This window comes from Cyphomyrmex costatus, unplaced genomic scaffold, assembly GCF_001594065.2.
Source record: "Cyphomyrmex costatus isolate MS0001 unplaced genomic scaffold, Ccosl1.0 scaffold497, whole genome shotgun sequence".
Taxonomy (NCBI): domain Eukaryota; kingdom Metazoa; phylum Arthropoda; class Insecta; order Hymenoptera; family Formicidae; genus Cyphomyrmex; species Cyphomyrmex costatus.
The window spans coordinates 435,982-447,977 of record NW_017279244.1 but is presented as its reverse complement, the minus strand read 5'-3'; the positions used below and the strand labels follow the sequence as shown (position 1 = coordinate 447,977).

The 11,996-nt window shown below is 35.1% G+C and overlaps 2 protein-coding genes across 2 annotated transcripts in view; one reads left to right on the top strand and one right to left on the bottom strand.

The window, feature by feature from the left end:
* Positions 1 to 819: 819 nt before the first annotated feature.
* Positions 820 to 10,683, top strand: LOC108778211 (transcription factor GAGA). The gene is made up of 7 exons (XM_018545328.1): positions 820 to 1,173; positions 2,878 to 3,085; positions 3,571 to 3,756; positions 3,850 to 4,096; positions 4,724 to 5,318; positions 6,478 to 6,863; positions 10,139 to 10,683. Exons 2-7 carry the CDS (start codon positions 2,897 to 2,899, stop codon positions 10,435 to 10,437), a joined length of 1,902 nt encoding a protein of 633 aa, XP_018400830.1. The 5' UTR covers positions 820 to 1,173; positions 2,878 to 2,896; the 3' UTR covers positions 10,438 to 10,683.
* A 346-nt stretch (positions 10,684 to 11,029) lies between these two features.
* Positions 11,030 to 11,996, bottom strand: part of LOC108778205 (uncharacterized) — a 6,909-nt gene continuing 5,942 nt past the window's right edge. The window contains exon 5 of the mRNA XM_018545322.1: positions 11,030 to 11,502. Coding sequence (XP_018400824.1) covers positions 11,314 to 11,502 — 189 coding nt within the window. The 3' untranslated portion in view covers positions 11,030 to 11,313. The remainder of the gene's footprint in view (positions 11,503 to 11,996) is intronic.

Sequence of the window (11,996 nt, the reverse complement as noted above, 5' to 3'; positions counted from 1 at the left end):
TAATAATAACGTAGATTAATCTTAATCTTGCAGTTTAACATACTTTTTATCTTCTCTTATCATAATTCAAAGAATTAGAAATGTTAGAGTACACTATGCCAAAAATTAAAGTAAATCTGCATTAGTACAGAGAGATTAGTCTTTTATTTATTTCTTTACAGAGTTTCTCAGGAAATAAGCTGGCGTTATACTATCGTCATTTTGACATTATGTTGACGGTATTTTGACATTTAGGATGTCATTTGTACATTAATATAATAATATAAATAACAGCTTAATTTTTTACTGGATGATTGTTAATATATTAAACAAACATCAAAATGACAGTCAAGATCACCGTCATGGTGTGGGACGTTTTGCAGTCATATAGTCATAATTTTGTCATAATTTTGATTACTTTTTGACATCATATTCCTGATATCAGTTTGATATCACATTGAAGAACTTTTCACTAGTAACACAAATCAACGCAAATATCATCTTATCTTTCTTGGCATTCAGAGAGAAGATAACACGATAGAAACAATAATCCTCGTGCTGCAAAATGAAAAGTGTCTATTGTACTATACATAGATACCGCTTAAGATATATTATTTGATAAGTCAAGTTTTGAAATCGACCCTTCGGTGACGTTGAATTGAATTTAAATTCTAATTCGCGCCCTTTTGCTGACTTCCGACAGCACTTTGCTCGTTGGCCGTATGACGGCAGCACCGCGACGCTACATCGTGCAAGGTGCAACACTGCAACGCGCCGTGACGCGTGACGTTTATGCACTGTACATTACATGATGCACACACGCATGTCGTATATACGTGATCGCTCCTGCGATAGGGTTTGAATTTTGCCTGCGCGAGAGACAGAGAGTATACCGCGTGCCGCGTCGAGATTCGCCAACGGACAACGACGTCGACGACCGATCATCATCAAAGGTGCCGCGTAACACGCAGTTACCGATGCGTGCGACACGCACGTTTTGAGGACGTCCGCGTCGTCCGACAACGCGCGAGAGTTCATGCCCAGGTGACCATCGTGCGACCACGACTTTCTCCAGACCTGGTTGCGGTGGCACACGTGATCACCCGGCTTTGAGAAAACAAACGGGCGCGATTCGCCACGTCGACCCCGTTTTCGTCGCCGACAACGTTCGTGAGAGGAGGTCTCCGTCGTCACGTAGGTAGCGAAGTTCCATTTTTGTTAGGTTAACTTACGGTACGACGCCGCGACGCTTTATCGGGTGGGGGCATTAATTAGGAAACGGGGATGGAGAAAGACATAGAGAGAGAGAGAGAGAGAGAGAGAGAGAGGGAGGGAGAGGAGAGAGAGAGAGAGAAAGGAGAGAGAGAGAGAGGAGAAGAGAGAAAAAGATCGTGCGCGTCGTTACCGTTAGTCAGCGTCAGGATTGTTGTCTACAACGCGTGCTTCACGTTTAATCTTGGAGATATCGGGAGTGATACCTGAAGCCGGTTTCCTGGATTGTTTTTTTATGGTAGCACCTCGCCATCCACGGTTTTTTCATCCATTGTGTACCTATCGTCAGCTGTCTTAATTTTATTCTAGAATAGTCTATAGAATAATTCTAAACAATCTAGACTGTTTTCCAGCGAGAAATAGCTGACACAGTAGGTATGTTTTTATTCCAGCTCTAGAAACGTATACTTGAACTTTCTTTTTTTCTCTCTAAATATCAAATCTTTACCTGTCTCACTTTAGGTTCCAAAAGCGTACACTAGTTTAGAAAACAGACCTAATATTGTGAATTATTTCATCTTCGTTCAATATTGGTAAACAACAATGATGTAATGATTTACTTTTTTTTCTTGTGATAGAGCTGGCACTTTGTATCCAGAGTATGATTTGTTATCATTATACTGATGTTAATTATAGACAGCTTTTCTTGGAGACATGGTAGATACAAACATTATTTTAGTCCTCAAGCAAGAACAGTGTAGTTTCATAGTATATAACGATTAATACGCAATTGGAGTCTAAGAGTGTTAAATTTAGTTTATTTGCTAATAGTTCGATAGTTAAGGATTAATGCACCTTAGTTTTTTAAATTAAAATATATATATATATATATATAATTATAGTTAAAAATGGCTATAAGCAATAATCAAAACGTCCTAAAGTTTGTATGATTTACACAGATATTAAAAGATTATTAGCAAACTACATATGTAGCACTTATACTCCAATTGCCTATTAATCATTGTATACTATGAAACTACACTGATTCTTGCTCGAGTATTAATTTGAAGAGTCGAAAATTAGATAGTATTTATGTTAGTTAATTTATTGTTTTAGTCTTTTGACAATAAATAAATAAACTTGCGTCTCCTAAAAAGAGAGTAGTCATAATGATTCATTGTATTATACTATAATATAATCTATTTTCTATAGCTAAACTAGTGTCCTTCTACTTTTGGAACTTAGAGTGAAGTAGGTACACGTTTGATATTTGAGTTTTGGACTCGGTTTGGATGTTCACATGCTGTAAGCTTCATTCTATTTTCCTTTCACATGTAATAAGTGATTAAAGATAGAACGAAGCTTACAACACTTAAGCGCTCAAATTGCAGCTTTGGCGATAATAAGAAAGTTGTAATGTAGGAATAAAAGAGCAGACCTACTGCCATCCGTTAGTGTCTTTGATTGCAGTAGGTTTGAATTGATCTGGGTTAAATTAATGATATATGGTATGCTGAGCATGTAACATCATTAGTCTCCCCCTCCAACTCAGGTTGGTTCAAACCCATTTTATTTTGTTACTTTATTGGATCAGCTGTTGATGTTTATTTTTTATATGTTCTGACTTTGTAGATCTGTTTGATAAAAAATGAAGTGATTGTATTTTTATGTTTTATTATTTTGCAGTTAAGCTCTTAGGGACGGAATGGGTAGCAACGGACAACTCTATAGTCTGTCCTGGGGAGAGTTCAGTTCTTCTCTGGCCTCTGCAGTACAACTATTGAGGGGAGATGGCGATTTGGTAGATGTTACCTTGGCTGCTGGCGGACGCAGCTTTCCTGCACACAAAATTGTTCTTTGTGCAGCTAGTCCGTTCCTCTTGGATTTATTAAAGGTTGTGTCATCTTTCCAATAAGACTTTAAGACCAGTATTTATAGTCAATTCTTATTTAAGATTGTTTTAACTACAAGATATAATTACTACATTTTAGACTGTTTTAAGCACACTCTCTAAATTTTAGGATGAAATCTCACTTTAAGGAATGAAAATTGAGCCAGTCTTGAAGAATTGTGGCTCAATTTTTAATCTTTAAGTGCACACATATTAAAAGCTATTATAAAACTAACAAAGTTAAATGTAAAATTATATAAATATTTTAAAAGATTAACTACTTAATAATGATATTATCACATTATTTAATAGAATATATATGTATTATTTTATTGTCAAAGTTCATTATATTATGCTACTTCATTTATTTTACATACAGCAGTTTTTAATATGTATTAAAGTGTAATGTGTGTTACTTTAAGTTACATTAAGTATTACTTTAGTACGTAACATCATATAGAAACTTACAACAATTACATTGTTCACAGAGCACTCCATGCCAGCATCCAGTGGTTATGTTGGCAGGAATCGGGGCGGATGACTTGGAGTCTTTGCTGGAATTCGTATACCGAGGAGAAGTGAGCGTCGAGCCGGCACAATTGCCTTCCTTGCTTCAGGCTGCCCATTGTTTGAGCATTCACGGATTGACATCGTCAACCAATATACTAACGGAGGTATATTTTTGATACATCTCATTTTTTTGTACTTAAATAAAAATAGAGTTATTATAATCTAAATGCAATATGTGTACGTGATTGTACATTTAGAGTGGAGAAAAAGTTCCTGAGTCTGCGATACCAACGGCGACGAACAACGATGAATTGTCGAGGCCAACAGTCAACTCGCATCCACTGAAACGAAGAAAAAAAAGGAGGAAGTCGTCGTCATCCTCTGGAAAGTGGCAATGTACTAGAAGCACTGCTGACAGTGAAAGCAAGTCTTTGGAAGACAACAACAAAACAATGCCTTACGAAAACAAGGATGACGACGCCATGGATCAAACTGATGATACAGGTAATGTAAAGAATTTTGGAAAGATGTTACATCTCCTGCTGGATTAAATAATTTATTTTTAAAATGAGAAACAAGATTAGCTATGTAGCAGATTTTGTAATAGTTTTAAAATATTTTATAGTAAAATACTGTAACGAAAACACTTATCTGTTTTCTGTGTAGTGTGATTTGTTAGATAGTTTTTCCTTATTTTGTTATTTAGAGATTTTTATGCTTATCACAATTTTTTAATTAATTCTGATAACTACAAGTTTATAATTAAGCATGCAAGACAGAAATATAATGAAATGGCAATTCCACTTGTGTTTTGTGTCCGGTGTATTACGTTTAGCATAGTAGTCGTCTAAAAACTATCAAAAATTATACCACCTGCGGGAGATTTCGTACATCTACGTAGGCCTTTTTTTCGTTTTTCAATTAAAACGGACACAAGCACAACCATCGATCGGGTTGAACTGCATTTCTGATTGGTCGTCCTCCGATTCGTCTGAACCGTGAGAGCGAGAGCGAAAGAGCGAGAGCGAAAGAGAGAGAGAGAGAGCGTGAGAGGGGAAACAAATTCAAAGTAACCCAAAGCAACGTCAGTTCAGCCCCGTATGGTAACATTGTGTTTGTGTCTGTTAACAGCGGGTAACTGCCTGGCCGGAAACTACGCGAACAACCATCAGGGTGGCAGTCATTCACCGCGACTTCAAGAATCGTCCATCGCGGACAATCATCAGGCGATGCATCAGGATCACGGTGCGGACGACGAGTCGCACCTGCATACACTGATGCCATTGCAATTGCAAATACCGCAGTTCCACAGTTCCCTCAACATGGGTTATCCACCTGGTCTAGCGTTATCCGGCTTGGCGTCTACTCAGACAGCATCGACCGGCACGAATCAATCAAAAACGCGTGGCGCCTCCGACTGCCCGGGTGTTTGTCCGCTTTGCGGTGCGACCTTACGTCAGGCGAGGAATCTTCGCAGGCACCTATTGTCCTCGTGCAAATATCGGTTCAACCACTCGGCGACGAATGCAGTAACGATGACGACGCATAACTCTGACGCGGCAACAGTAGAGATTAAGCCTGAGATTGAGGGTTACAACGATCAATCGTCGATAACGTATGGGACCGACGGTAGTAACGACTACGAACAGATAGTCTGCAATCCTACCTTACCCTCGCCAACGTCGCATGAACCTGAAAGCGTGATATCATCGCCGAGGAGCATCCCGTCGCCGACGATCGCCAGATAAATGCAAGGACTCACCGGGAATATCGAGAGACGAATGCATTGTCCGTTTTATAGTTAATTTTTTTGCGGATTTCTTTCGGTTGTCAATTGTGTTATAGTGATGCGACACTCAAGATCGTGATGAGTGGGTGCGACAGTAAAAACAGAGGAGTGATAAGATATTTTGCATTATGTAGTTACATACATATATTAACGAAAGCGGACGGTTATCTGTAATTATTGACGTAAACGTTATTTAATTAGATAAAAAATTCGGAGTATATTTGCGCGTTTAGTTTTATACGAGAATCTTCCATCTTAGGATATAAGATAGTACAGTAGGATTATAAATGATGAAGATTAAGCATAATGAATGAAATCTATCGTGAAAATTATCATTATTCTTTTACCATTGGGACTTACATAATAATCGGGGTTTCGTGCGATAGTGCAATTGAACTTCGTCCACTGTAGTTCATTTTTACTGCCCTTTTAATTTCTTCCCTTATAATAGAATGGTCTAATAGTAGTATGTTTTTAAGAATACGGGCTACCGTTTACGAATACCATTTTCTAATGAAATCAAGGACTTGCAACAGCCACAGAGTGAAAATTAATCGACGCACATTCCTATTTTGTAATGGCAAACTCTGCTGCGTACGTGGACTGTTGACAATAGTACATACACAAAACCACTAGTACTTTAATTGAGAAAGAAATAAAATAACGGATATAGCGATGTACTATCCAATTTTTCTTTTTCAATAAAGCGCAAATAAAGTACATGACTGTGTTATTTTCCACAAAACAAGATCTTGACGTTATTTACGAGCCACCTGATTTGAAGAGTTTATTGCAACAGTAAACAGTTTAGGCTAATCCACATTTTGTAAAAATGGAGTAAATGAACTCTATAAGTTAAAGTGATGGGAGAAATTCCAATAGATATCGTATGTGGATTAATTTCACAACATATTTTTCCTATCACTTTAATTTTAAAGTTAATTAACTGATTCACTCAGTAAAAAATGCGGATTTAATTCACTGTTGCAGTAAGTCCTTCGATTATTCCATTTATTTTTGTATATTAGATTCGATTATCGATACCTACGCTAGAGACATGTCTGATATGAAATGTTCTTATCTGATTAGTTTCAAGTCTGTCTAGTTTCGAATTCGTTCTAGGGGACGGATTGTCGAAAGCACGCAGTCTGTCCGATCAGCCGGTGTCCTGTCCGTTGTGCGGTGCGATTTTGCGTCAATCGAGAAATCTCAGAAGACACTTGGAGCTTCTGCACTTCGGTCTGGGCAACAATAGCAAGTCCGGGATACACGCGAGACGTCGGCGTGCGGCGGTGGCAGCGGCGGCTGCGGCGGCGGATAGAGTTAGCGATTTCGGTCTGTCATCCTTGACGTGCGTTCGTCCCCCTGCTAGATTGGACTCGCACCTCGCCACGAGATCCTCCGAGGCTTCTAACTTTTCCATGGTGACACCTCTATCCATTACCTCGTCCGTCAGTTCCGCCTCGAGCGTCAGTCTTTCAGGTGAACCGCAAGTTATTCGCAAGTTAGCCGAATTTCAAGAATCACAAATAAATAAAGTTTGAAATGTTTCTCATTTTACATATATCAGTTATTGCGAGGAATATTACTAAGGTTTCAGTAGTCTAACTGGCTAGGACACTTGCGCATAAAGCGAGCGATCCGGGTTCAACTCCCGGCTGAGATAATATTTTTCGCAATAAGAATTTTTATTTTCAGATTTTAACGTCGTTAAAGATCGATATAAGTTGCCAAAAGAGCATCAAATAATTATTAAATTGTTAATTAATTTAATTCGTGATAGTTTATTCGCGGCAGTTTATTAGAGTTGCGTTTCAAGACTGACAATTGTTCGGCGCGCAGTTTAGAAAGACTACATTATCAGTATATAAATTTACGTGAAATTATATATAAGCAATTAAGATCCAGCTAGACTGTTACAGACTTCGATTTGTATTAAATAAAATTTATTTAAAGCGAATGTTGGTGCCTAATTATACTAGTTTACAAGATTTTGAGTCTGAATTTGTCATCGAACTTCTATTGATCGATTTTTAGATTTATATCTTAGTAAAGTTTTATTGAAAATAATTTTTGTTTTTAATAGCTTTGGTTTCACGTATAATTATTTAAAATCCAACAGTAGTTGCTTAGCATATTTTCATCCTAATATTCCTTCTCAATTATTACCAAATCCTGGTGTTAATTTTGCCTTGTGTCGCATTCAAATTATTCGGAAAAAATGCTATATTAAAAATTGACACACTATATCTTAAAATTTATGTTATTTCTTAAAAATTCGATGTCATAAAATTTTTCTGGCGACAAATTTAAACCTAATATCTCAAAATATGTTTAAAAAAAAGTTGTTTCGTTTTCTTGTACTAAAAATTATTAAAAATTTGTAATGTAAACTAGAGTGTAATATTTTTGCGTGAGTCTCTAATAATTTTTAGTTCAAGTAAATTGTGCGTTGATTACTTGTCGATCTTAAAACAGTCCTAAACTAAAGCTTTTCTGTATTTTAAGATTGGCAAGTAATTAATTGGCGCGCAGTTTGTTTGATCTAAAAATTGTAAGAGTCACAAAAAAATATCACACCAACATCTGTTTTGAGTGAATATGTTCTTCTTCGCTTATTTGTGTTGAATATTTCTCGATCAATTTTCGTTTAATAAGAATATTTTACTTTTAAACGTTTATAAATGCTTGTTAAATGTGTATATAAGCATTCACTTATCTCGAGTAAATTCCTGTATTCGAATGCAATTATAAAGAAAAAAGAATTATCTGAATAAAGATTCTTTCCTCTCCGTGTATGGAGTGTTTAAAGAATAATTACTGCTAATGAGCTCATTGGTTGTAAACCATTGGAGAAATGTTACACAATGGCATTAAAATTTTAATGTTACGCTTCACGCGCATTATACGATGTACGCGCGATATTGTCGAAGGATTAACGGATGCACTGAATGCGTTATCGCTTTCACTAAAGCGGTTACACCGCGAACATATTCACGTGAATTACAAGTCCCTCTTTATGTGAGTATAAATTCTATACCGCGCGATCATAAGCACTGATAATTATCAATATTTTGCGAGAACGCGATTGCGCCCGGATTTGCGATGGGATATAATAAATCCCATCGTGATTAATCCTTGTGACGTTAAGTTTCGTGTTTATTCAAAAACGTGATATTGTTTACTATTATTGGAGTTGGAACAAAAGTTCGTAACACTATGAATTTCAAAATTCAAGCAGCTGTAACTTTGTTCAAAATTAATTGAAAGTTTAAATTAAAAAAAAAATGTTAAATATTAAAATCTCTACTTTTGAAAGGTCATTATGTTATTTTGTGAGTTTGGTAATTCTTACAGAATATTTTCTATGGAAAAACTACGAGCTAGAAAAAAGAGATTTTTTTTATCACTAAATACCAATGAGAACATGCCATAACAGTCAAGCTGGATCTTGGATGCTTTTAATATAATTTCGTGTGAATTTATATATTACGTATGTAGATTCTTAAATGCGCGCCAAAATTTTTTCAGACTTACAACGCAAACTCTAATAAACTACCACAGTACTATCATGAGTTAAATTGACTAACAATCTAACAATTTTGATGCTCATAGCATGAGCATTGAATCTTAATAATATTGAATGACATATTAAAATTTGTAAATAATTAATTTACGTAAAATATTACCTTGGTCGGGAATCGAATCTCTGGCATTCCGTGCAAGCGTCCTTTAAACTATCGAGACCTTAATTAAGCTTGACCATTACGACATGTTCTCATCGGTATTTAGTTTAAAACTCTCGCGGTCCAATAAGATTTGATATTGTTTTTTTTATACTTTATGAATCACGTGTCCAAAAAATGTCAAAATTTTCGATATTGTGACGTGAAAGCTTAAAATTTGTTATACAAATTGGTTTAAAAAAAAAGTATTTTTAAGATTTCTTATTAGAGATATCGCGCGATTAAATAAAAGGAGCATTTTAAGAATTTTAATTGCTTATAATTTCGTTAAAAATCATCGTGTATCACAATTCGAAAATCATATTTAAAATTAAATCTTTGCTTTCTCATTGTTATTGTCCTCCATATCGATAATAAACCTTTAAAATTATTTGTTGACTCGTAGCTCTTCTTATTTTGTATTTATTTAAAACTGTACTTTCTCAAATGGTCATAATAAATAATTGTCAAATGTTTTCTAAAAGCATGTAGACATACAAATGAAATAACTTGTTTTGACCCAATTTTTACAGAATGAATTTCAGGAATTGATGGCATGCAATCATGATTTTCTCTCTTTCTCTCTCTCTCTCTCTCTCTTTCTCGACACTAATTAATTAATTACAAATTATTATTCATAAAGTATTCGTCTTTTTTAAAAATCAATATTAACGTAATAATACCGATCAACATTCTATAACAGTTTGAAATTTTCTGCCTTTTATCATCCTTTTTCATTCGAACACAAGAGCTTAATTTTATAATTAATTAAAAATTTTAATAATTTCATATACGCTTATTATTTATAAATAATACGCTATTTTTTGCAATTTCAGTTATTATATAAAAACTACTTCAAAATTAATATCATAAAATTTTAATGATTCAATATTCAAACTTATTTTCTGAATAACTTCTTAGAGAGCAAAGTATGTTTTTTAATTGCGTCGTTGTAGCAAATGAACGATCACAGTCTCGAGGTCACTTTATTTCAATATTAATAAAACATAGATTTTTTCGGTATTCCTATAGGGAACCTGATGGGTACAAGTTCAAGCCTATTGGGCTCTGGCGATCAAAACGGACATACATTGCCGGGAGCCACTCCCGCTACGTGCAGCACGTCAATGGTGCCTCCGACCAACGGGATTTACTCCTCGGATGGTGGTCCCAGTATGCTGAGCTGCCTGTTGCCGTCGTTGCCCACATTGCCATCCTTCTCTACGTCCCACGATGTGTTCCGACACGGCGAAATGTTGCGCGCGGGGATCGCCTACCACGATTCCTCTCGACAGCACGTCAGACACATGCAACGCACGGACGTCACCTAATTTCGTGCTCCGTAGAAAAATTGATACTAAGGCTGACAGTATTAACGAAACACTAAATAGACACCACTAAGTGTAGACTTTGCTTGTAAAAGTACGGATATTTAACACGATAATTAACGGGTATTAAAAATGGCATTAAAAATATTGCTGAAACGCGGCGAGATAGCGATAAAATAGTGGGACGAGTAGCAACGATATGTTGTAGGAATTTTTTTACTCGGTGCTATGTATACGGATTCAAACATGTACGAGACCTGTAGATAATAAATTGTTTAGTAATAATAAATAAATATACATATGTATATATATATATATATATATATATATATATATGTTCTCTATTTCTGTGGATATTGATATGTGAACACAAGTACTTAAAAAAAAATTTCGACATTTATTGAAAATTCTATAAAAGCGAATATAAGAAATAAGATCTATCAGAATATATCACAAGCTGCTTTGTCTTAAATGATAATTTGCATGAGATTCATTTCGATAAAATATTACGAAATCGATTTTTTTTTACCAAGAAATGAGATTATTTCATTCGCTTTAAAATGTCGCAAAATTTATAGTTTAATTTTTTGTGCTAACTGTAATTGTGATTATTTTTGGAGATTATTCACGCGATGTGGTAATCTTTAAAAAGTATCTACTACACGTATCGTTTTGATAATTCCGAACTAATAATTTTGAAAGATATGTAAGTCATTGAGCCAAAAGAGAGATGAGGTACTTTCTCTTTATGAACATTTAGGAAGGTTGAGACATCCTCTTCCTGAAGAAAATCCTTTTATCCTGCACGCCGACCATTCGCAACTATCTTTGAGATCATGATCATGAACTTTAGATCCACGACGATCTTTGAGATCACAATCAAATGATTAGATTCATCTCTTCATGAGGCTTGCTGTGACCTAGAATAAATGGCCAATTTCTTCTGGAGATTCTCTCGAGTTCTCCTTCTAAGAGCTTCACCAAGTCATCGAAATATCTCAAATCGTGAACGTCTTCTAGCAACCTCATTGTATTACTCGACAAATTTATCGCTTTCTTTTCGTCGTACTGTAAAATTTATTTAAGCATGAATGTTATATAGTAACGGTTTTAACGGAAATAAATCTTTTCCTTTCATACGTTATATATGTTTTAGCAGAAGATTCCAATCCGTTATTTATTTACGACGATGTTTAATATCGAAAATATTGAGAAGTTGCAACATATGACGTCTTTAAAAATTTTTATTGATGAAGATTTTATTTCGTATTAATTAAAAAGCTTGTCAATTATATTTAATAAAAACACAGTTAATGCCAAATACTAAAGACAGTCGGTATGATATGATATATATAGGATGACCCAGAATTCGCGAGTTAAAATATTGCAGTAAGAAAGTTTTCACTTCTCAATGCGCTTCGTAATACTCAAGTGAGTAAAACATGGTCTGTCATTGGCCATATGTCATATTGAAACCTTAATTATTTTATCTCAAGAACTACTATTTAAGATAAAAGTTTACAAATAAAACTTTTATATGTGTATACCATATATATATATGT

Excerpts from the sequence above, each read along its gene's own strand:
- LOC108778211 (XM_018545328.1), top strand. The coding sequence starts at position 2,897 with ATGGGTAGCAACGGACAACTCTATAGTCTGTCCTGGGGAGAGTTCAGT. Across the intron at positions 4,097-4,723 it reads GGATCAAACTGATGATACAG|CGGGTAACTGCCTGGCCGGA; the intron begins GTAATGTAAAGA and ends GTCTGTTAACAG. Across the intron at positions 6,864-10,138 it reads CTCGAGCGTCAGTCTTTCAG|GGAACCTGATGGGTACAAGT; the intron begins GTGAACCGCAAG and ends GTATTCCTATAG.